Source organism: Ananas comosus, linkage group 21, assembly GCF_001540865.1.
Source record: "Ananas comosus cultivar F153 linkage group 21, ASM154086v1, whole genome shotgun sequence".
In the NCBI taxonomy this organism is placed as follows: Eukaryota; Viridiplantae; Streptophyta; class Magnoliopsida; order Poales; family Bromeliaceae; genus Ananas; species Ananas comosus.
This window is the reverse complement of record NC_033641.1, coordinates 7,420,527-7,446,315: the sequence shown is the minus strand read 5'-3', so window position 1 is coordinate 7,446,315 and position 25,789 is coordinate 7,420,527. Positions and strand designations below refer to the sequence as shown.

At 35.7% G+C, this 25,789-nt stretch overlaps 1 protein-coding gene across 1 annotated transcript; it reads right to left on the bottom strand.

Moving 5' to 3' along the window:
- Positions 1-1,485, bottom strand: LOC109726704 (salutaridinol 7-O-acetyltransferase-like). The gene has a single exon (XM_020256468.1). It carries the CDS (start codon positions 1,460-1,462, stop codon positions 131-133), a length of 1,332 nt encoding a protein of 443 aa, XP_020112057.1. The 5' UTR covers positions 1,463-1,485; the 3' UTR covers positions 1-130.

Below are 25,789 nucleotides of genomic sequence, written 5' to 3'. Positions count from 1 at the left end.
CATCTTAAATTAACATCAATTAAATAGCACTAATTAAGACCATTGCTTAATAACTCACGAGCGCGGAATCCATAGAAGACACAGCCATTTTCTTGACGACGGAGGCGAACTGAGCAACATAGATCCTGGTTCACGACTGGGTGACGTGGTGGACCGGGTTCAGGGGGACCAACTGGTCGAGCTCCCGCTTGAGTTCAGCCATCTCGTCCTTCTCCAGCGATGCCCAGATCTCCATCCCCTGCGGGTCCCCCGCGGCAGGCGGCCTGGGCAGCACCGCCATGGCGCTGGGCCGCTCCTGCGTCGTGCAGGCCCACGCCGCCGGCCCCCACCCGAAGTCCACCTCGTACACCGGCAGCCGCAGCCAGCTGCTGAAGATGTTCATATCGAACCCCGCCTCCGTCAACCCGCCGCACTTCCGCACCACCTCCAAGCCCATCTCAAACTGCCTCAGCCACCCGTCCTCGCCCTGCAGCCGCCTCAAGTATTCGGCGTCCACTCCCTTCACCGCCGCTCCCATCTCCTCCTCGTGCGCGTATTTTGTGTTTTCATTCACGTCGGATTTAACATTCTTTACCTCATCTACCGGAATGCCGACGACAGCTGCTACGCAGCGGTTGCCGAAGGAGCCGTTCGGAGACTGCGGCTCCATCCGCGACCGTGTGTCCACCGCCACCGCCGCCAGCGCCGCGCGGGCGTGGGGCCGCCCCCGCACAGCGCATCGCCAGACGAGCGCCATCACCGCCTGGAATCGCGTTGCCGAAGATGCCATCTTCTCCCTCAGCGCCATGATTTTTGGCCCGTCGAGCACGAACCGCTTCTGGACCTGCGGCGGTTGTTCGGCCTCGTATGGAACTGCATTCTCATTCGGCGGAAAAACAGCAGCGCTGTCGAACGACGGGGCATTCTCGGATGAGAAAGAACCTCTCACCGCTGCGGCCCACGCTTGCAGGAACAAAAATAGCGATCGGCCGTCTGCGATCTTGTGCGAGACGCAGGCGCCGACGGCAATGCCGCCGCATCGGAATACGGTGGCCTGCACTGAGAGAATGACTGTCGGCTCAGAGTCACAGCAAGAGGCCTCGCCTTTGCTGCAAGGGAGGAACTTCTTCAGCTCGTTGAGATCGGATTCGTCGGAGCTCAGAATCTCCGAGAGGTCGGCGTCGGCCGCGCGGGCTTCAAAGAAGTCGACCCCCTGATCCCCGCAGTCGACGTGGGAGTTGCCGCTCAGCCTGCCGGCGAGGGGATAGAAACTGGCTAGCACCGTCGACAACGAAGATTTCAAAATTCCGACGTCGGCGGCGGCGGCGGAGGGGGTGGCGGAGTAGAAGAAGACGACGGGGAGGTGGTAGAGGGGGTGGTTCTGATCGATCCAGCTGAGCTTGTAGGAACGAAGTTGGGGAGGAGTTGGAGTGGAGGGCTTCACGGTCTCCCGGGAAACGATGTCTACGGTGATCGCCGCCATCGTGAAAGGGTTAACTAGTTAGCGCGGTGCTCCGAAACTCGAGATCCTGGAGCTTTTAGGTCCAAGCTGTTTCTTTTGATATAATAACAATATATGCAGGGTACGTGAAGATATGGATCTAAAAGTACAATAGTTAATTACTAGGTAAAGCGATCCGCACAACGCGGGAGATTGATTTTATTATAAGGGAAAACTTCAAATACCCCCGTAGTTTCATTGTTTCTCACTTTAATACCCGATTGATTAAAGTGTGGTTTGCACTTTATCACTTTAGTACCTTGTGGTTTAAAGTGTATCAAGTTAGCATTCTATGGTTTCGCACTTTCTGACTTTAGTACCCTGTGATTTCGCACTTTCTCATTTTATATTTGTATCAAGTTAGTACTCTGTGGTTTAAAGTGTATCAAGTTAGTATCCTGTGGTTTCGCACTTTCTCACTTCAGTACTCTGTGGTTTCGCACTTTTTTATTTTAGTACTCTGTGGTTTAAAAATCACAGGGTATAACTTGATACAAAAATAAAGTAAGAAAGTGCGAAACCACAGGGTACTAAAGTGAGAAAGTGCGAAACCACATAGTACTAACTTGATACACTTTAAATCACAGGGTACTAAAATAAAAAAGTACAAAACCACATGGTTTTTTTTTTTTAAGTTTTCCCTTATTATAATTAGTTGTTAGGGCGTATTGACTAATGCAAGTTTTAATATTAAAATTTATAAAAAAACACAAATTTATTCATATATCGTTATCAATAATTATATGTATTAATATTTTTAAATAGTATTTATTTCAGTATTAAATAATTAAATAAATATTAAAAAAATAAAATTAAAATATATTTCTTTCAAAAATTACTTAAACCAAATAATTAAAATAAATAAATCAGCTTAAAATAAGAAAAACTCATTATAATATTAAAAAAAAATGAGTAATAATTTTTTGCGTAGAATTTAAAAATAAAAAATATTAAAAATTAATTAGAGTGCAAGCACTATTTTCGGTAGCCTCGGCGGCAGCGTCTTTATTGTCTTCATTGACGATAAAGAGAAGCTCTCGTTAACTTTTATTACTACAGATACAACTAATAAAATAATTGATTAGTGAAGAAATTAATAAATAATTATCAGAAGCTTAATTTTTATTACTACAGATACAACTAAAAAAATAATTGATTAGTGAAGAAATTAATAAATAATTATCAAAAGCATAAAAAATAAGACTAATCAAAAGGTATTTGAAAATCAAAATAGTTATTTTTTATATTCTAAAAAGATTCAACGACTAAATAAATATTCTAATATTATATATTAGGAAAAGATAAATTTTCTAGCTGAAGATTAAGATTAATTGTCACGCCCCGGGACCGGCGGAGGCCCTCCCGGTAGCGGGCCCAGACCCGCCATATGTCTGCACATATAAGGCGTCTACAATAAAAGTGGAAGTAAAGTAAAAAATATAGCCGAAAGGAAAGAGCAACAACTAATGATATCAGAGCAGTATGATTCTACTTTCTATAACAAAAGAAAAGCGATACAACTAAACAATAAAAGTAAACCATAAAGTAGTACAATGTCTGTCTCAAAGTACAAAACAGGTGGTCTCTAGTACACTGGTACAACTCCCAACCTCTTCACAAAAAGGAACAAAGAGAGGTGGGCCACCTATCGAACGATCCCTCGGCGAAGAACACTAGCCCGAGGCGATACCCTTTCCGCGATCCTTGGCCTCCCCCTGCGTGGAAGGCTCTTAAAAATATCGAGAAAAAGAAGGCGTGAGAACTATAATTTATAGTTCCCAGTGGGCAATTACGGACCTCAGCTCTATGCACCACTAGGCTCCAAAAGAAAAGGATAAGTACTATAAGCAATAATAATAAAGATAACCGCAATTGGAAAGCATAATGGAATGCTAAACTACTATATCTTAAGTAAACATGATGTAAGTATGATGTACATCTACTCTATCATAAGCAAGTACTTCCAATGGCAACAAGTAAGTGCTACGGTCCAATATGTCACACATAAAGAATAAGCTCTATCAAGTAACCAAGTATACTATGATGTAATGAGTGAAACAGGCAAGTATACTATATATCCCAATGTTATGTCATGAGCATGTCAAAGTAATCCAACTACTAAGCCTATCTAGTAGTGATTATTCATTCTCGGTTCAATGTCATTGTTCAATCATGTTTTAGGATTCACTTATTGTAGTTCAGCTAGTGCCGCCTAAGTGTCGGTGGTAGCCCCAGCATTCCCACTCTAGGAATGAGTCTATCCCTCCCGACCCCGTAGGTCTCTCGATACCGCACAAGTGAACATAAGTCGCGTAGGCTAACTCCGGAGTGCCGGCTTGTAGAGAGCGACCCTCACAAGCATGTGCGAATGAGCACACATGGCAAGCAAGTATAGTCAACGTCTGAAGTATCCAATCATCATGTCTCTAACATGGTATAGTCACTAGCATCTCGAAGGTCTAGTTCTAAGTCACAAGTGAAGTTCCAACGTTCATGAAGTCTAGTGCCCCTTGATGACACTTAGACATTTCAATATTTGAGCATATACCAAATCCTCAATGGCCCTATCCATTAGGTTCACCCATGTCCCGAGCTCAATGCCGCTTGATGACATTAGCTCTCTAATTCACATAACATTCTAGTTTGATGCTTCTTTATGACATATTAGTTATCTTTCATGTCTCAAGTAAATTTAGGTTTAAATGCATGAATCAAATCTCATTTACACTATAAGGAACATGGTCCAATATAAGAATGCTAAAAATCCCGCATAAGCTTCATATGCAACTCTCTACTACATAGAGGTCCAAAATTTCATCATAGGTAGCATAGGCATTTTAAGCATTCTAAAAATCATAATAAATACATTTGGTATGAATATGCATACTTTTTCAATTTACAAAACTTAAATCACCAAATATGAGCATTTCTCATATTGTAGGCTAGATCAAACCCACCAAAATCGAAACCTTTGTTTCGCCGAACGGAGGTATCCACTAGCTTCTTAGCACCCTAGGAACAACAAAAATGGAGTTACCTAAACGAAACGAAGAGCGAAAAGCTCATTCATTAACCATAAAGCAAAAAACGATCAAAACTCACCTCAAGAGAGAAATCTCTTCTAAAGCTTCAAAAGGGAGCTAGAACCCTTCCAATTTAGCCTAGAGGAAGATTCTAATCCAACCAATCCAGCCTCAAAAGCTGTAACGACCTAGCCCACTAGAAATAATAACTCGTTGGGCCCAATATCCGGCCCAAAATGCTTAAGCCCAGTTATTATTACTAGTGTCTAAGTCTCTTATAAACCCAATGACAACCCCATTCCCATCCGATGTAGGACTATTGGGGTGTCACAGACTCCCCCCGTTAAGGCCCTGACGTCCTCGTCAGTCCAATCATACACACAGCCCAAGATCACCAGGCGATGTGAGACTCATCTCGCTAGCCCGTCATCCAGACCCTGGCTCAGCCGAGACTCGCCACACATGACCAGCTGGTGAACCGGCTCTGATACCAAATGTAACAACCCAGCCCACTAGCAACAATAACTCGTTGGGCCCCAACCACAGGCCCAAAATGCTTAAGCCCAGTTATTATTAGTAGTGTCTAAATCTCTTATAAACCCAATGACAACCCCATTCCCATCCGATGTGGGACTATTGGGGTGTCACAAAAGCACTAGAATCAAAATGCCCAAAAACAACCCTAAGTTTCCAATCTAGGGTTTCATTACAAAGAAAACTCCAAAATCCAAAACTAGAGAAAAGGATATTGCCACTTACCTCTTAGAAGCTTCAATCTAAACCAAAAGTCCTCAAACTTCTAGGATCTTCCCTCCACCAAGCTCCAAACCCGAACTCCAAGCCTCAACAATGGTGGAAATGCACAAGGAGAGAAAAAGAGAGATTAAACCTTAAATCCCAAGCTAAAGATGGGATCAAAACCAAAGAGAAGCATGGAGGAGCCCCCCTTACCTTCTCTCTGCTGTGGCAAGCTCAGGAGGAAGCCCTAGGGGCGTGGGTGCTAATATAGAGGAGCCACAATTCAAAAATACCCCTGTAGTTTTGACCATTCAAAATCTGTCACTGCGTATTGGTACACGGGCTCACGTACCGGTACACATCCCACGAAAATGCCAAAACCCGAGCCTCCGGTTTGCTGGAAAACTGCCTGTGTACCGGTACACCATCCCGTACCGGTACAACCATCAACCATGTACCGGTACAGCCATCAACCCTGTACCGGTACACAGCCTGATGAAGGCTACCCGAGAACTGACCAAAAATCCGATTTTTTTCGGGTTTCGCCGCTAAGTTTTAAACCTCACTTCTCGGGATTCGAACCATAGGTCGGAACACTGTCTACGACCCACCAGAAAGTCTAGAAAAGCTCAGGACACAGTCCAAACACTCGAACCTCGCAATTTGTAAAGGTCCAATGTGCTACATTAATAGTATATGAAATAGCAAAATATCACTCACATGAATTAAAAATATTATTTAACCGGAGAAAGAAAAACTAATATCAAAAAATCGTTATAGAAAAAAAAAATCCAAAAATTAAATTCTTTCATTTCAAGACACCAATTTATAAATTTTTTTTAAAAAAACTAGCTATTCAAATTATCAATCAAGCACCATAAGTCAATAGTCACAATTTAAAAAATTTTAATTCATATTTGAATATTATTTTTATGAACGAATACTTTACTATTCAAAACATAATTAAATTGCTAAAGGCCTTATCTTAATTCTTATAGAAAGTAGAAGAAAATATTTATTAAATGAAGCTCGCTAATTCCCATTATCTTGTATCTCCTCTTGTAAGTAAAGCATCCGTGATGATTTAAAAAATAATAAATCAATTTGGTAGCTCAAAGCTAGTTGCTCTAATTTGTTTAAATTTAAATTTAAATTTAAATTTACATATCTAATATAAATTTAAATTTAAATTTTAAATGCAAATTCAAATATCAAAATCAAAATAAAAAATTTAAGTTTGAAATCAAAAGTTAGATTCAATTTAAAATTTTAATTTTACTTCAAATTCAAAATTTAATTCAAATTCAAAATTCTAATTTTCGTTTAGTTTAAAATTTTAATTTTATTATTAATTTTGAATTTAAATTTAAAATTTTGAATTTTAATTTGTGAAGACTAAAGTGAAAAATATGTAAAGTTTAAAGACCAAAATTTACACGTAAAGAAATACAAGTAGGCGCTGACAAGAAGATTTCGTTAATTTTAACAGATCTTTTAACGGTTGGGACGTAATCACAACAAAATTAAGAGGTTGAGATTGTAAAATAAAAAAATGTTAGAAACCAAAGTAGAAAATAGTACAAAGGTTGGAGACCAACGATGCAATTAACCCCGAATAAAATATATGTGATCCCACAACCCTCCCAAAATAAGGAGAGGTCTTTATGAGGGTTGTTTATTCATGTATTTTATTATTATAAATAATAAAAATATTTAGTAATTATAAATAATTTTATTAAATTATAGGTAATTAAGAAATGTATTTTAAAAATTTTTAAATTTTATGTATAAGATGGTGAAATTATTTTTAATATAAAAAATAAATATATTCTGCTTAAAAAGTCTTTACGGAGGGAAAACTTATATATTTTCTTTAAAATTACTCTTTCCAAATACTGTCAATTTAGTTGGATCTCCTAATGCAATGCCAACTGCAGCAACTAAATTCAAATACATAAAACCAAATACCCAATTTGAGTTTATATGTAATTACAACTGCAATATAATTATAACTATATGCAACCAAACAGTCTCTTATTGTAATGGATCAGCTCAGCGGCCATGCTGCATCTAATTTTGAAACTATTACCTACAAGTATATTTTATGTTGAAATGTTAGGTCTAAATCTGTTTTAGATTATAATCCAACAAAAAATTCTAATCTAATAACTTTTTCTTACTAGTTTTACTAATTTTTATTTTATTACTTTTTTAAAATTAACAGAAATTTATAAAGAATGATTAAATCCTCAAAATTCTTAGACCAGGGATATAAGGATTACAACTCTTTTGGTTGTAAACTTGGCATTTTTTACGGGCAATGCTAAGTTTATCGTGAATTTTGGGTTGTAATCCAACAATTTTGTTCATTAAAATTAAAATCCAATTGTTCATCTAGTTTAGCAAACTTTTTTACTAAAAAGGAAAAAGTTTGTTAAAGTCTAAAAGCCATTAGATTATGAGTTGTTAAGATTGCTAAAGATACAACTAGATTCTAAGATTTACCAATCACTTATTAATTTCGGCAATGCTACCGTACATCTATGTTATATTTGTAAATCTTATAATTTAGTTTTCACTTGTTAGAAAGTAACTTGAATAAGGAATTTTTTCTTTTCTTAATTACCAATCAAATATGATGAATTTATAGAGGTGAGAACATTTTATCATCTTTATCTACACTATATAATATTTAATTTGTGTTCAGAAACAAAAAATATTAAAAGTAAAACAACGTACAATAATAAATTTTATATTTCATTTAGAAAAAATTTGGCTGGAAATATGAATCAACTAGAATTCGAACTTGGTTCTCGAATACTAACCACCAAGCTCTTTTGCCACTTGCGCTAGGGACGGTCGGTATTTTATGTTGAAATGTTGAAATGTAGTATATTTTATGTTGAAATGTGAGCTCTACAATCCTTTTTAGGAACAACAAATTCTAACCTAATAGTTTTTTCTTACCAGTTTTTTCTATTACTCTTTTTTTTAATTAATAAAAATTTACAAAGAATGAGTAAATCCTCACAATTCTTGGAAGAGGGATATAAGGATATAAGGATTACAACTTTTACGGGCAATGCTAAGTTTATCGTGAATTTTGGGTTGTAATCCAACAATTTTGTTCATCTAAAATCCAAATGTACTACATTAGTTTTACAGTTTTTTTTTCATTTACAAATAAACTTAGCTGGAAATATGAATTAACTAAGATTCGAACTTAAAACCTCGGGCACCAACCATCAAGCTTTTTGCCACTTGCTCTAGAGACGGTCGGTAACAAAAAAAAAAAAAAAAAAAAAAAAAAAAAGGTTTGTTAAAGTCTAAACCCTAAATCCTAAACCCTAAACCCAAAAAAAAAGTTTGTTAAAGTCTAAAAGCCATTAGCTTATGAGTTGTCAAGATTGCTAAAGATACAACTCCATTGATTTACGAATCACTTTTTAATTTCGGAAATGCTACGGATACATGTTATACTTGTAAATCTTATACTTTAGTTTTCACTTGTTAGAATTAACTTGAAGAAGGAGAAATAATTTTTTTTCTTAATTACCAATCAAATGTGATGGATTTATAGAGGTGAGGACATTATATATTTCATCTAGATCCACACTATAATATTTAACTAGTGAAATACCCGCGCGATGCTGCGGATATATAAATATTTTTGTAATAAATTTTATTTTTTTTAATATGTTTATATAGTTTTATAAGCCTAATTATTAATTAAATAAAGTTATAAAAAAATAATTTAATCGTTAAATTTATTTAAATAAAAGTCATTAAAATCGGTATATGCGCAAAATAAATTTATACAACAATTTATTTTATAAATATTTATATAAAAATAATTTAAGATAAATCTATCAAAATAATTTTAAAAAATCAATAAATAGAAGAAAAATAAAATTGTAAAAGAAATTATTTAATAACATTAATTATATATACACAGAAATACAATATATTTTTAAAATTTTAGTCCTAAAATTTAAATGCTCTATTTTTTTTTATACAGCGATACTTTATGTGATTTAAATTGCATCTATTATGTTAGATTTTATTACGCAGTTTATTATGCATTTTATTAATAAAATTAATTAACTATATTATATATTATGAATTATTAATAAAATTAATTAATTAATTTCATAGAGTTTAGAGATTTTAAATTTTAAATTTTAAAATTTAAAATTTAAAAATAAATATTATAAATTAAATTTAAATTTTAAAATATAAAATATAAAATGAATTATAATTTGAAAAGTTGAAAGGATCAAAATTTTAAATTTTGATATCAAAATATATATATATATATATATATATATATATATATTATATTATATATATATATATATATATATTATATATATATAATTAGGCTACTATATTATCTATAGTACGGGAGCTCCCGTAACTATAGTGTTGTTTTCAATCTTACGGCTTCAAATCAACGATCCATACCGTTAAATATGATCTAGGGTATATGAAATTCTTAGGATAAAATTTTAGTCTTTTCGATATCATTTACTTAGTAAATAAATTATGTCAAAATGGACGGTGGGAATTGAATATCTTTAAAATTGAGCATAGGACTTTTAAATCAAGATCAAGAATGTTAACCTAATCTATATAGTTTAAGATTTTCTATCAAATTTGAAGAAATTTAGATTCTTCTACACCGTTAATCCAAACTCGTCATAATAGCCATTGAAATTTGACAATTTTGAAATGTTTTTGATCATAAAGTAACTATGTCGGAAAAAATATAAATTTTATTTCTAAAACTTAAATACCCTAGATCAGTTTTAACGTGTGGATCTTGTTTGAGATGCCGAAGATCGAAAAACAACACTATGTAGGGAGCTCCCGGTACTATAGATGTATAGTAGCGGTGATCTAATTAATATATATATATATATATACATTATATATAGTATATATATATATATATTTATATATTATATATAAATAGAGAGAGAGAGAAATGTATGAGTAGAGTAGAGGAGTAAGAAGGGAGAGAAGAGAGAGAGATTAGGCTGTTATGCTTTTGGAAGCATGTGAGCCCTCCTGCTTCTACGTTGTTTTATGTTCGGGTCTTTCGATATCACGATCGGCTCCGTTCGATTTGATCTAAAGTATTTGAAGTACAGAAATAAATTTTTGTATTTTCGATTATTTTGCTGTGATCGAAGGGGCTCAAAATCAATAGTTTTAATGGCCTGGTGAGCTGTTGTGCAGTTTAACGATATAGAAATATCCAAATATATGAAATTTGATATGAAAATTTTTATACATTATAAAACAAGATCAATAATTTGGTCTAAAATTTTAATGTTCATATAATCATATTTTTAAGATTTTTATTTCAGCCGTTGATTTTGAGCCACTTCGATCACTAGCAAATGATATCGAAAAATCGCAAAATTTATTTCTGAGTACTTCAATACTCTAGATCAAGTCTTACGGAGCCGATGTCGATTTGAAAGTCCGAACATCGAAACAATTGGAAGCCGGAACGCTCCGTGATTCAGAAGCAGCATACCAGACGCACATATATATATATATATGTTATATACATATATGTATTATATATGGTATATAATACATATACATATGTATATATATATGTATATATTACATATACATATGTTATATATGTATATATACATATAATTATATATATATATAAATATATTGTATATATTTATATGATATGTATATATATATGTAATATATATATGTATATATACATATATATATACATATACATGTATTATTACTATATACATATACATGTATTATACATATATATATATATATTATACAATATATATTTATATTATATAACTATTTATTATATATACATATTATACTAATATATATATATATTTTATTATATATATATATATATTATATAACTAGGCTGGAATACTATCAATAGTACCAAGTTATTGGTTGTATTGATTTTTAGGCCTTGAATGAGAAATATGCGGTTAGGATGATGTAGCCCCTAGGGTTGAGTGAGTGGTTGTTTCCTTAAGGGATTAATCTAACGGTAGAAAACTTAATGACCAAGTGTTTGGTGCTATCGATGCAGAAGCAGCCGGACTCCTCTCTCTCTATCTTCTCTCTCTCTCTTTCTCTCTCTCTCTTATATATATATATATATATATATATATTGGTAGGGATACTTCTTTATGAGTATAGAGCCCTTGTAACTCATAAGTTGTTTTCAATATTGGGGTTTTCGAATCGACGTCCACCGTTAAACATGATTTAGAGTATTTTAAATTCTAGAAAATAAATTTCATAATTTTCGAATCATTATAAAGTCATAAGCGGGTTATAAAATGAACGGTTAAAATCAGACAAACTCCTAAAAATGGATGATCGGATCCTTCAATTTAAGATCGGAGTTATTGATTTTATTTAGGTAGTGATAAGAATTTTTATCAAAAATTCAACAATTCTGATTCTTTCTCCGTTAAAATAGCAAATATCTCATACCGGCCGTTAAAAATTGTCATTTTGTGAGCTTTTGATTGTAGGTAAATGATATCGAAAATTATAAAATTTTTGATTTTTAGGAAGTTTTAAATACTCTAGATAATATTTAATAGTATGGTCGTCGAATCGGAAGCTCTATCATCGAAAATAACTTATGAGTACAAAGGTGATCGTACTCATAGAGATATAGTGAAGGACTTTCTATATATTATATATATATATATATATATATATATATATTATATATATATATATATAGTTAGTGCTTTGTTGTGCTATTAGGCGGAGGTCTCATGCTTCTAGCCGTTTTCGATGATGAGCTTTGAATCGCGATGGGCTCCGTGTAGACTTGATCTAGCGTATTTGAAGTATTAGGAAATAAATTTTTGCGATTTTTCGATATCATTTACCTGCGATCAAAAGGGTTCAAAATCAACGGCTATGAAAATAAAATCTGACAAAAAGTGGTGATATACATTAAATTTTCGATCAAAATATTGTTTTACTGTAAATAGTATAAAGAATTTCTATCAAGATTTCATCTGATTTGAATAATCTATAGCGTTAAACTTGCAACGTTATACATTAACCATTAAAATATTAAATTTTTGAACCTTTCTATTACTAGGAAATGATACAAAAAAAAATTTACAAATATTTTTTAGATAGTTCAAATAGTTAGGACCAAGTTCTAACGGTCCCGATGCGTCAATTCGAAGCTCTGATCATGAAAACGCTTAGATGTACGAAAGCCTCCGTAATCCTAATAGCATACAGGAGCCTACATGATATTATATTATATTATATAGTATAGGGGAGAAGGAGAGTAAAGGGTTGGAGGGGACGCATGATGATACGTAAAGGCCTACTTTCTGCATAGCCACAAGAATAATATATAATTTATATTAGAATATATATATATATATATATATATATATATATATATAGGGAGAGAGAGTAAAGGGGGTTTGAGGGGACACGTGTCACCCCTTGGTCCCCCAAATCTTAGAGGAAAAATAGATTTATATTAAAAAAAAGAAAAAAGAAAAAAACCAACCAACAATAAAAGGTCTTCATAATTGTACTCAAGATAAGACAAGCTCCAGACTTGCCATGCAAGCTTAGCAATTTTATGAACCATCGCAATCTTCAATAATGGTGCTTGGTACTTGAAAAAACTTTTTTGTTTTTTTTCTTTTGAGTTAAATTTCAACGAGCCCTACTATCTATATATCTCAAAAAAAAATGTATATTCTATATCTTTTAATCCAAGGATCTAGAATGGTCTCTTATGAATGAAGCATATAACATGCTATCTTTTTTCAAAAAAAAAAAAAAAGAGAACGGTCTCTTTTCATCAATTGTTCTTAGTGCAAGTGGCAAAGAGTTTGATAATTGGTATTTGAGGTCTCTAAATTCAAAGCATAGTTGCTTCATCTTTTCAACTGTTGCCATGTGGTATGTCCATATTGGTCCGTTCATTTTTAACTCGATCCATATAAGATGTGGATTGAGATTTATCCTAAAATCTTAAGGATAAGAATAAATTATATATATTTCTTATTAGTTAATAAACATATCTGCTAATGGATATCTATTATGTCTTAATAGATATTTTAATCCAAGATATTCTAATTTTTATGAGAATTTTAAAGGATTCAGATAATCTATAAATAGGATCCCTTTATCTCGAATTTGAGAGTACGTGACAGAACTAGAAAATAGAATTTTCTCCCTTCTTCTCTAGGGAAGAGAGCTTTGGTAGCCTTTTTTTATTAGCACCCGTCGCATTCGACTTGCATCTGATCTGTGACGCAAGGCGTAGGCTTGGGAGAAAGCGAGATATCAGTGCCCGGATACGTTGGCTATCTAGTTTGTAAATTTCCGCTAACCTCCAATTCCAACAATTGGTATTATAGCCGTTTGCTTGTTTTCGCTTTATAATGATGCCTGTGATGCTTGTTTTTTATCGCATGCTTCGTTGATCAAATTTTTATGTAGATTGATTCTGCAAACTTTTTTATTCGATTTCTAAGTAAAATCGATTTAAAAAAAAGGAAAAGTTAAATCAGTTTTAGTTTTCTTTTAAATTGATCATGAGACATGCAAAAAGTTTTTTTTACATTAGTTTTTCTTCTTTTTTTTTTTGCCTTTTACTTCGTGTACAAAAAAAATTAGTTTTTTATTTTTTTTTTTCTTTGTGCATCAAGTATTAAAAAAAAAAAAAAGAAGGAAACCTGTTGTGGGGCTGAAGCGCGTTGTGGGAGGGCGTCAAGGCGGTGCCTGGCCGGCCGCCCGTGTGGGTTGCGGACGCGCAACGCTGGCTGGTCCGCCAGCCCGTCTAGCCCGCCGCGTGCTTGCCGGTGGACCCGCGCGCCGCCAGTGGGCACATGGGGCCTGCCCAGCCCTCCGTGCTTGCGCGGGCTGACCCTCGCGCCGCAGGTGGACGTATGGGACTGGCCCATCCCTCCCAGCGTGCGCGGCCGCGACTCGCAGATTGCGGGCAGGCATGTCGGCCCTGCCTAGCCTTCCGCGCTGCGAATGGCCATAGGGGCTGGCCCGGCCCACTGTGCACCTCACGCGGGCCTGGCTAGCGCAGGCACGCACCTGTGCTGGGCAACCCGGCCCACGCAGGCCTACGTGGACCTACGCTGGCGCTGGGCTCAGCCCGGATCGTGCAAGCCCGCGTCCTGCGCTGAGTGCGACCTGGCCTGCGTGGGCCCGCGCGTCCCTACGCGGGTGTTGGGCCCGAACCAACTGGCACAGGCATGCACCCTGTGCTGGGGTTTCTACCCCTCGTGGTGGTAGCCCCTTTTAAAAGAAAAGGAGTCCGTGTGGAAAACGGTTTTAGAAAGAATTTTTCGCTTTTTGTGATTCTAGTATTTTAAAATGAGTTTTCGGATAGGAAAAGTTTTAAATAACATATATGGATTTATGAATGAAACATTGTAACCTTGTGATTGATTGAATATAAATCGTGATATTGTGATGTGGTGAATGTATACATGATTTGTGCATGTTTGTGGCTGTATCTTGTACTTTTGCGAAGCCGTGCAAATATAGGTGAGGTTCTGTCCGTATGAACAGTGAGTTTCCTAATTTGTGTCCGGTCTGGCATCTTCTAGGGTCAAGATTTTTCAAAAAAAAAAAAAAAAAAAAAAAAAAAACACTTTCCCTTTCTTCTTACTTAAAAAGGGATCTCGGAGCATGACATAATATTTTCTTAACTTTCAATATTTATAGAGTTAAATTATTTTAATAATTTTATTTAAAAATTTAATCAAATTTTATTGTTTTGATAGTTATTCTATGAGTATTTTTTTTAATTAAAAAGTTAAAATTGGTCTATATTTATGTATTTGAAGGGCATTCCTTTAACCTGGAGACTATTGTTCATTTCTGTTTTCATAAGCAGGATTCTGATTTGGTTGTCCGATTATGCAAAGATGTAAAGTGCCAATCCTAAGCAGTATATCATATTAATTTGTAGTATAGTATTAAAATATTTAAAACAAAATTTTTGGTGCAGTCTAAGTTTTTTCTGTTATTCGTTGGGCTTAACTGCTCTTTACTATTCAAAAGTTTCTCAAAACAAGCATCATATATTTTTGATTCACTATTATAATTGCCTGAAATGGTATATAGCACTTTTGTAGAAGGTGACATTCTATTTGACTTAGTGAAAGAACAATAGTATTGAGATCTGCAAGTCTTATTGAAGCATAATAGACCATACATAGAATGCATGTATACTATTTAACTAATGGTAGAAACTATCATATTTTTCTATTAAGTGGATGAGAATTTTAAAATGAACGTCTCTATCCTGCACTTGTTTTTCATATCCTCAACAACGTTGTAAGCTCTGTATTTTCTCTAGCATGATATGACGATGCATCTTGTTTAACTACTGATCATTCTAAGTCCTATTTTATAATGCTATGCTGCATAGTGCAATTGATCCGTCCTTAATTTTAATATTTTAGGTTATGTTGATTTTGGCGATTATACTACTTCAAGCTAGTTTATAACTGATTCGGCGACTCTAGACTTCATTCAGGTAAATTGGTAGCGCCCTCAGCACTTTCCAAAAATAATGAAAAAGGTAGTTTTCATTCAACTTCGCTATTGCAGTAGCTTGTCCTGGTATTGCAAGCAACTCAAATCAACTTCGAATCAAATCAAATTGGTCTTTAATCTTAATGCTAGATTGGGGTCATCTTAAATATAGACCAGTTTCGTTTGTTTGTAGATATTTCTTGTTGTCTATTTTAAATGATAAAGCCACCCTTACATTGTGTATGTGAGATCAGAGTCGTGTTTACATTGTCAATAAATAAATTCTAGTTTGCATTCTTTCTTTAATCCTCTTTAATTCTAATTTCAGAGATTCTACTATGGAGATATAACTAATTGTGAACAAAGCTTTCACAAATTGGGCCGTACAGCTCAAGTTGATAACTAATTACTTTCGAGTGTCAATCCAGCATTCATCAGTTTTACACACATTTGGTAATCATTCATTTAATTTACACTAGATAACTTTATCTGGACTTGGGCATGCCCATTTTAGGTGAATATTATTTGTGGAAATTGCTTAAATGAAGCATGTAAAGGCCTGTGAGATTTTTCCCAGTTTTCCCAAATTTCTGTTTCTTGGAGTATATTTGATCCTGATGTTTTCAATATATTAGTTCTTTAGTTGGTTCATGTACTATGCAGTTAAATTTCATATCTAAGACTAAATGAATACTTCTTAAAAGTAGAGTTCAGTGTTATTACTGGGTATAACAATTTATTCATCATTATTTATGAAAGAAAGAATAGTTACTATAATTTATCTTATCTGCTCAATATCATTCAAGTTTCATGTGACTCGACTGATAATTCATAAAAGCTTGATTATTTTATATAGTGATCTGCGGAAGGAGCAAACTAGAAATATTCTACGTAGAGCTTTCCACCAAGATCTTGTAATCTCTCATGAATTACAAGAACAAATTTCTTCCTTTGTGTGTCTGACAGAGATGGATAGAATATTGTCTTTTTGTTCAATACGATCTTGTGCGACTTTGTGCAATATTCTTGGCTCAGTTTCAACAATAACCTAGCAGTGTAGAAGTAGTTTTCTAGGGAATAGCTTAATGATATCCCTATTGAGATAGTAAGTTAATCTCTTTTGTGCTTAATTAATTAGCTAAACTCTTTTTTTTTTTCAGGAATGGTTTGTGCGGAATAGTTATGAGGTTCTATCTTATGATACTTACTCCTCACATATTGTGGTTCAATATATATACCTACTCATCTTATTCTTTTGTTTGAAGATTAGGTAAGTTATACTGTCTTCCTTATAATAATTTTTTCTATTCTTAAATTTTGTTAAGATTTTAGTTTTATTATCACTAAGTTAATCGTTATTGATATACCTTATTTGGAGACCTATCTACTTTGAGATCATTGTAGAGAAATTTTATTCTTCTTTTGTAGGGTTTTGCAGGCACAAGTTTTAGTATTTTTGGGAACATTTTCTTGATATCATTTGGCACCCACCAAGCACCAGGTTTGATCTCAGTCTTCTAGTGCCTTATTTTTTAATAGATTTCTCAACTGTCAAGTATACTAATTTGGTAGCAAGTTATGACTAATATGTTTGAAAACTTTCAAATTTTAGTGTAATTAACTATTTTTAATTTGTTCAATATGTTTTTAGGTTAAGTAGGTGTCAACAATAATGCGAATGATGCATTCTCTCCAAACCGTCTGTCACACCTAGGGGTGTAATGTGGGCCCACATTTTTAGGGCCAAAACGGGCTCGAGGCCGGCCCGGCCTGGCCCGGATTTAATTTCGGGCCGGGCCGGGCCGTGCCGGGCTTAAATTATCTACCCACTGGCCAGACACGGCCCTTCGGCCCGGGAGGCATGGGCCGTGCCGGGCCTNGCCGTGCTTCTGGCCGGCCTAATAAAATATTTATTTTTAAATTTTTTTAAAAAATTAAAATATAAACACCCAATATTTTTATTTAAAATTAATATTTTGATTAAAATAATATAAACATAATTATACTAAAGTAAAAATTTGTCTTATTTTTAAAATAAAAATATAGATTTTGGTCCAATGGACCAAAATATTTTGGTCCATTGGACCTAACTGCACCTCCCAAGGTCTGGGAGGAGAGCTTCTGGGGAGGGGGGCCTCCCCAGGTGCTCAGACCACATGGCCCAAGGCAGTTGCCTTCGGCCATGGGGTCCGGGCCCGGCTGGCACGACCCAGAGCCTCAGGCCGGCCCGGCCCGGCACGGGTGCTACAGTACCCATGCCGGGCTTTAGCCCTGCCCGAGGCCGTGCCGGGCCGAGCGGCCCACGTGCCGCCCGGCCCGTTTTACACCCCTAGTCACATCCCAATAATTCCACATCGGATAGGAATGAGGATGTGATTGGATATATAAGAGACTTAGATACTAGTAATAATAACTGGGCTTAAGCATTTTGGGTCGGTGGTTGGGCCCAATGAGTTATTATTGCTAGTGGGCTGGGTCGTTATATTTGGTATCGAGCCAATCACCAGCCGAAAATGTGTGGTGAATCTCGACTAAGCTAGGGTCTAAAAGACAAGGTGATAGGCTATACCGGAGTCTGTATGACAAGGGTGACCGGCTATGCCAGGGTCTGGGTGACAAGGCTAGCGAGATGAGTCTATCGCCTGGTGATCTTAGGCTGTGTGTGTGATGGGTCTGGGTGACAAGGCTAGCGAGATGAGTCTCACATCGCCTGGTGATCTTGGGCTGTGTGTGTGATTGGACTGACGAGGACGTCAGGGCCTAAACGAGGGGAGTCTGTCACACCCCATGTGATTGAACTAACGAGGACGTTAGGGCCTTAACGGGGAAAGTCTGTCACACCCCAATAATTCTATGATTAGGTATATAAGAGACTTAGACACTAGTAATAATAACTAGATTTAAGCATTTTGGGCTAGTGGTTGGGCTCAACGAGTTATTATTGTTAGTAGGCGGGTCGTTACACCGTCCCTCTCCAATGCAAGTCACAAGCTAACGACTGAAGGATATCAAAGAATTGCTTAAATTTTTACAAATTATTGAAAACTCGAATGCCGATTATATTTGAAACTATTTAAAATTTATTTTATTTAGTATATTGCTACTATAAATGTTAGATATTAAATGAGATTATGTATTTTGAATTATCTGTTATGTTGAATTGTAAAATTTTTGATAATGTGAAAAAACTGTTAGGTTATCTCTATATAATTGTATTAGTATTTTAGATCATTTAATTGTCAAAGGAGTTGTAATTCTTTATGTATAAATGCAGGTTAAAATAATTATTTTAATTTTTTTTTATACTATTCTTTACGTAGAGGCGGTTCAAATCGCCTCTACGTAATAATATGTTGTAGAGGCAGTTTAAACCGCCTCTACAAAATTATTATTCTGTAGAGGCGGTTTAAGAACTGCCTCTATACTACTATTAGATGAATAAAAAATTATTAAATAAAATTTAAAAAATATATCAGTTGAGGCTGTTTAAACTGCCTCTACAAAACCGCCTCTAAGCTTCCCCGGAAAGGCGGTGTCCACACCGGCGATCTAAAGGCGGTCGCTAGAACCGTCTCTACGATTCGTAGTGGCGGTTTCTACAATAACTAAAAACCGCCTCTACAAGCGCATTTTTCTGTAGTGCTAATTTTGGGAACCATATTTGCTTCATATGGACTATAAATTCATTCCCATACAATCCATATGTAGGTACTTGAGAATCTGTTAATTTACATTTAAGAGAATCTCTTAGTATCTACTTAAGAATCTACTTAAAAATCTCTACTTGAGAATATACACAAATCACACTCTACTATCAAAAGACATCATTATCTATTCTAATTCGAACTTTTTCTTTTCTGTTTGTTGGTGCCACAAAAATCGTGTCACGTTATGGACTAGGTGCACCACAAGAACGGTCCCTAAAGCCAGCAATTAGACCACATGTGGTGCAACAGGAATTGAAAAAGTGCACCTGAAATTGAAATGCGGTTATAACCGACTCAGTTAATCAGCCGAAAGTGATCCACAGAAACAGGAACGTGGCCGATGGTGGAGAATAACTAAATAAGCAACATGTAGAGCTATAAATATATAAACAGAGGACGTCTGGTAGAGGGGGTCCTTTTCCTCTATGAATAAGAAGACCAATTTCCATTTTTTCTGCATTTTACTATTTTTTAGGAGTAGTCTATCTGTAATTCTTTTCTATTCTCGCATTTACTGTATTTTCTAGAAGTAGATGGTAGGTTAGATTTTTCCTTATTGTACACCATTGCGGCGCACTCCTTTTTGTAAACGTTTTTCGATTCTATGCAATATATAAACATTTTGGCCCTTTTCAACAGAACAAAAAGGTATTGCGCTATTCCTCGACTCGGCTGATCCAGCCAAACCGAATTGGCTGTGTGGTGTTGAACTCGGTTGATCTGATCGCTCATCAACGAATCACTTGTTCGATAACGGTCGGGCGCAAGTTTCGAGGGTCATCATTCGTAGCCATTCCGCCTCCTCGCACACTTCTCGAAGGAGGGTTTTGACCGAGTCAGCGGTCAAAGAAATCGGCTCGCAGCACTATTTTCTTTTAAAAAAAAAAAAAAAATTGAGCATACGCAAGGGTCGAGTACAAGATGGCCCATCAAATTAAACACAGCAAAAGTCGCCAACAGCAAATGTACTAAGAGCTCAGTTAGGTCAGGAGTTGAATTGTCTCATAAATAGAGAAAATTAATTAAGAAAAGGAAACAACCATGGTGATTTGAAAATGCTAAGCATGAAGGTGAGGAAGAAAGAAGATAACAAAGAAAGAAGCCACACGCAAGTTGCTTTCATTTGAGACTTTATATGAATCTAGCTCCATAGTCATAAATAATAGATAGATTCTAAGATTGAAATTACCTAATTATTAATTATTTTGCGAACGAATCGAATGTGTATCAGCAAACAATTAATAAACCCATTTTTGGGCCCTCCATGCAAATGAGTAGATGTCATGAATTGTACATTTGATTAATTTAACACAGTGTGTTAGCAGATACAGGTTAAGTATCACATTGACATATATAGAAATTAATGCAGTGAAGAAAATATACGTACCTGCGCATATCATTAAATTTTTCTGAACAATTTTAAACATACTAATGTTTTTCTGTAGATTTGAATGAATACTCCAATACGTATCCATAATATATAAATACACATATACGGTAGAAATCGAATTCCGTAACCGGTATAAATACACATATCTATAGAACTAGTTAATTAAGGACGTGCGATGCCTCAGATATAAAATATTCTAGTAATAAAACTTAATTAGTTAATTTTTATATATAGCATTTTACTAACCTGATTATTACTGAAATTAATTTAAATAAAAATAATTTAAATCGGTATATGTGCGACAGAAATCTTAATAAAATATTATTAATTAGTAATTAACAAATTAAAAATGATATATGTATAACTAAATGGCAAATAATATAGGTTGAAATGATTAACGTAATTAATTGAAACACAATTCAGTTATTGTATAAACATACATACTTACATACATATATATATATATATATATATATATATATATATATATATATATATATATATATATATATATATATATATATATATATATATATATATATATATATATANATATATATATATATAGTACATCTTCTATACTTTCGAAAGTACAGAGACCTCTGTGTTTGTAAGTTATTTTTGATGGCGGGGTATCTGATTCAGCGATCGGCTCCGTTAGGCATGATCTACGCTATTAGAATATTTAGAAACCAAATTTCATAATTTTTTGATATCATTTACTAAGTGATCAAAGAGTCTCAAAAATAACTATTTTAACGGCCGATGTGGCACGTTTGAAAGATCAACGGTGTAGAAGAATCCAAATTACATGAAACTTTAATAGAAAATTTTACTTAACATAAAAAATAAGAACAATACTTTCGATTTAAAATTTGAGTCTTTTATCACTATTTTTTGTGAGATTTTTATTTTTAGCCGTTCATTTTGAGCCTACTTATTCACTAGGCAAATGAAGTCAAAAAATTATGAAATTTAGTTTATAAATAGTTCAAATAACGTAGATCATGTCTAATGGAGCCGATCACTGATTCGGATGCTCGATCATTGAAAACAACTTACAAGCATGGAGGCCTCCGTACTTTCGAAAGCATAGGAGCCTAGCTCTCTCTCTCTCTCTCTCTTTCTCTCTCTCTCTCTCTCTCTCTCTCTCTATATATATATATATAGTCCGGCTGGAATACTATCGATAATACTAAGCGTTTGGTGTTATCAAGTTTTCCGCCGTTAGATTTAACCTTTTAACTATTTCCACCCGTTAGATTATATTATTAAACCAATAACCCACTCAACCCTAGAGGCCCAACATCATCCTACCCGTACATTTTTTTCAACCAAGGGGCGAAAACCTAATAGCACCAATAACTTGGTGCTACTGATATTATTCCAGTCTAGTTCTATATAAATAAATAAATAAATAAATATATATATATATATATATAACAAAATTCTTTAACTATATTTAATTAAGTAATGAAGAAAATTTTTATTGGAACTTATTAATAATTTGATAATTTTATAAGACTATAAAATATAAAAATAAAAAATAATTTTTATTAAAATAATTTAAATAGAGTTGGCTAAAAATGAAGAAGAAGATGGTATAAGAGAAATAAAGAGTTATTAGTTTTTTTTTTTTTTTTTTTGAGAGAGATAGGTAGCACGCTATTCGCTTCGTTTATTTCATTTAGAAATAAACTTAGCTAGAAATGTGAATCAACTAAGATTCGAACTTGGGTCTCGGATACCAACCATCAAGTCCTTTACCACTTGTGCTAGAGACGGTCGGTGTAATTAAATTATTTATAAAGGCAAATATATGTGAATAACAATAAGAAACAAAGCTATTGAAGTAATTTAAATAAATTAATAGATCAATAGAAATATGGGATAGCAGTGAAAGTAGTTGTTTCTAGCAGTAGGTGTACGTAGTACATCTTATACACAATATATTCATAAAGTCTTTATGCATAGTCTTTTTAAATGGTATATATAGATCTATCTATCTATTGGATAAAAATTTATGTTTACAATATAAATAATTAAAAATTCGGTTCATTGTGTGCACTGCACTAATAGACTAGCGCAGGCAAGTGTAAGTGTTGGTGGCCGAAAGTCCCGACCCTTGACCCAGTCAAGTATCCTCCTCGGGAAGAGCGTCGGGATGATGAGCAGCCGTGGATAATGACCCTCGAAGTTTGCGCCCACGACGGATCAAGCGATTCGGCCGATGAGGGATCGAATCAGCCGGGTTCGAAAACCTCTGCAGTAAATTCGCTTCGGCAGGATGAGCCGAATGGAGAGGGAAAGCCCAGAATTCGACTGAGAGATGAGCCGAATGGCTAAGTAACTCGAGATCTGATCGGCAGGAAGAGCCGAAAATGACTTTCTATTGAATAGCAAATGGAAAAAGTACAAGAATAGGGGAGTGATGCCCGTAGGGCAGACAAACTCCAAGTATGAGAACAGGAGAGTGATGTCCGTAGGGCAGACAGACTCCGAGTATGCTAAATTACAGGAACTACTCCTAAGGAAAGCGGTAAATGCGAGAATAGAAAGATGTAGGAAAATAAATGTGGTCTTTTGTGTGCAGGGGCGAAGACCCTTTTTTCAGGGTGCCGTATGCCTGTTTATAAAGTTGCCCTTGCGTTCAGTTATTGTCACTGCATGATCGGCCACTATCTCCTGATTTTTAGGACCACCTTCGACCGATTGGAACTGCTCATAACCGCTTGCGGTTGCTACGCTTTTTGAACAGATGCGACTCATATCTTCTGGCGCGTTTTATATACTCCCGGTCCATCATTTTGACATGGATCGTAGTCCCGACTTGCCAGCTGTCCGCACTGAATTGGCCCAACAATTGCCCCCTCGGCAGCTTTCGAAGCGATGTTTCGGTAGCTGGCATTATCTTTTGAACCCTTGGTATACTTTTCGTCTTATCTTCTGAAAACAAGTGCGATCCGAGGCGTCTTCCTCGGCCCAATCAAATTCAAATTCTCTGACATAATCTGCAGCAATTTGTAGCACAATCTTTTGTACGGTTTAATTTTGGCCGTTGATCCTCTTCTTTACGGCCTCGATCACATTCTCTACTTTTGTCTCATACGCGACATTAATTAGGTCATCTTAATTACCGCCATCTAATCATCATTAAAGCCGACCTCGAAACTTGGTTCGATGCGACGGTTCAACACGACAGCCTTTCTTCTTCTCCAAACTTTTGCCTTTTTGTCTCTTCTATTCCTTCTCCGTTTTCCAGGAAACTCTTCTTTCGCTTCTTTTGGCGTCTTCTTCATTTTCTTTTGCTTCGAAGAATGGCGCCTCTTCCGCCATTGCCTACTCGTCCTTCATTGGACTATACTCTGCTTAGGCCATATCTTGATTCAGACCCTGCCAGGTTTATCTTGGGTCCCTCCTTTACCGCCGATCCATCTGCCGATGATTTTCCTTTTTCTAATGAAGGTCTTCCTTTGATGGCTGAAAATATTCATCTTTATTCATGGTATCCTTCGGCTTCGACGAGAAGAAGTTTTCGAACCTGGCCTACTACCTCAGACGCCTATTTGGCTGGGTTGGATCGTGTACAAGCCACTTATGGCGATTTATGGCGAGAAACTGGCATCTATGAAGCCATTCAACTATCCCGAAAACCTCCTTCAGCTGATTTCCTTCTTTTGGCTTCCGCCGTTTGTTTCTGGTCCCCTGTTTCTAACATTTGTCTTTTTATAAGCGGCCCTCTCACCCCAACTCTTTTTGATGTCGCCGCCATTATTGGCCTGCGCCCTCATGGCATTACCCTTTCCATGGCTTATAACCCTAATGACGTATCCGATTTTGAGGCCAATCTTGATCTCAATGATTTGACCTACTCCAAATTTCTTCGTAAGTTTGCAGGTGAATCTCCTGCTCCAGTTACCAAGAAGGAACATACGACATTCCTTCTGTACTGGTTATGTCATAATCTTTTCTGCACTCGTTCGCAGAAGATTAACCGAGATTTTGTTTCTATCACCATTGGTTTATCTAACGGCGATAAATTGGCCTTTGGGCCCTATTTTCTTGCTTTTGTTTACAGAGAAATTTTTGACTCTATTAGGCCGTCACCCACTGGCGATGGTGTCACCATTAGCTCGGGTTGCGGCGTTTTTTGGTTTTTGCAGATGTTTTTGCAAATTTATTTCAGTAGGCTGTGCCGAGAACCTTTAGATTTGAGCTCGGCTGCTCGTTTTGACTCCTATGGACTTGCTCTGGCTGTCCTCCACCGTTTACACCTAGGCATCCCCTGGACTTCCTCACTTATTTTTCCGTTTTTTATAATTCGAGCCCTCACTTTCTTATTTATTGGTCTACTTTTGCTGATCGAGTCACTGGCTCCCCTTGGTTTTTAGCCAGATATGAATCACTTCAAGGTGAACTCGCCTCTTCTCGTGCTGGCGAGTATTCTGATGTTTGGTATTCTTTTTAGGCTCCTCGGGACTTGCATATCGGCTTGAAATCACGCTCAAAGTTATTACCCAGTACTGAGGTTTACTCTCCACAGTTTGTGGCACGCCAATTCGGTTTTACATAGGCCATTCCTGCTCCGGCCAAGCTTTCACGGCTAACACTGCCAGTCATCGCCCGCCTACCAAGAGTATAGCTGACGCCGATCAGATTTCGGCTATTGGAAACCGTCTACGGCGATTTTTCAAATTGATTAGCTTCAGGACAAATCATACCGGAGTATTAGGTTTTCGCTATACTGTAAATTGGGATATCTTCCTCAAGAAAACCTTCGCTCCTGTCCTCTCGCATGCACATCGCAAGACTCGTCATCCTCTTAGTACGATATTTCTTTTGAAAATAACTTCCTGCTTATAATTATCGCTACTCATTTGTT

Excerpts from the sequence above, each read along its gene's own strand:
- LOC109726704 (XM_020256468.1), bottom strand. The coding sequence starts at position 1,462 with ATGGCGGCGATCACCGTAGACATCGTTTCCCGGGAGACCGTGAAGCCC.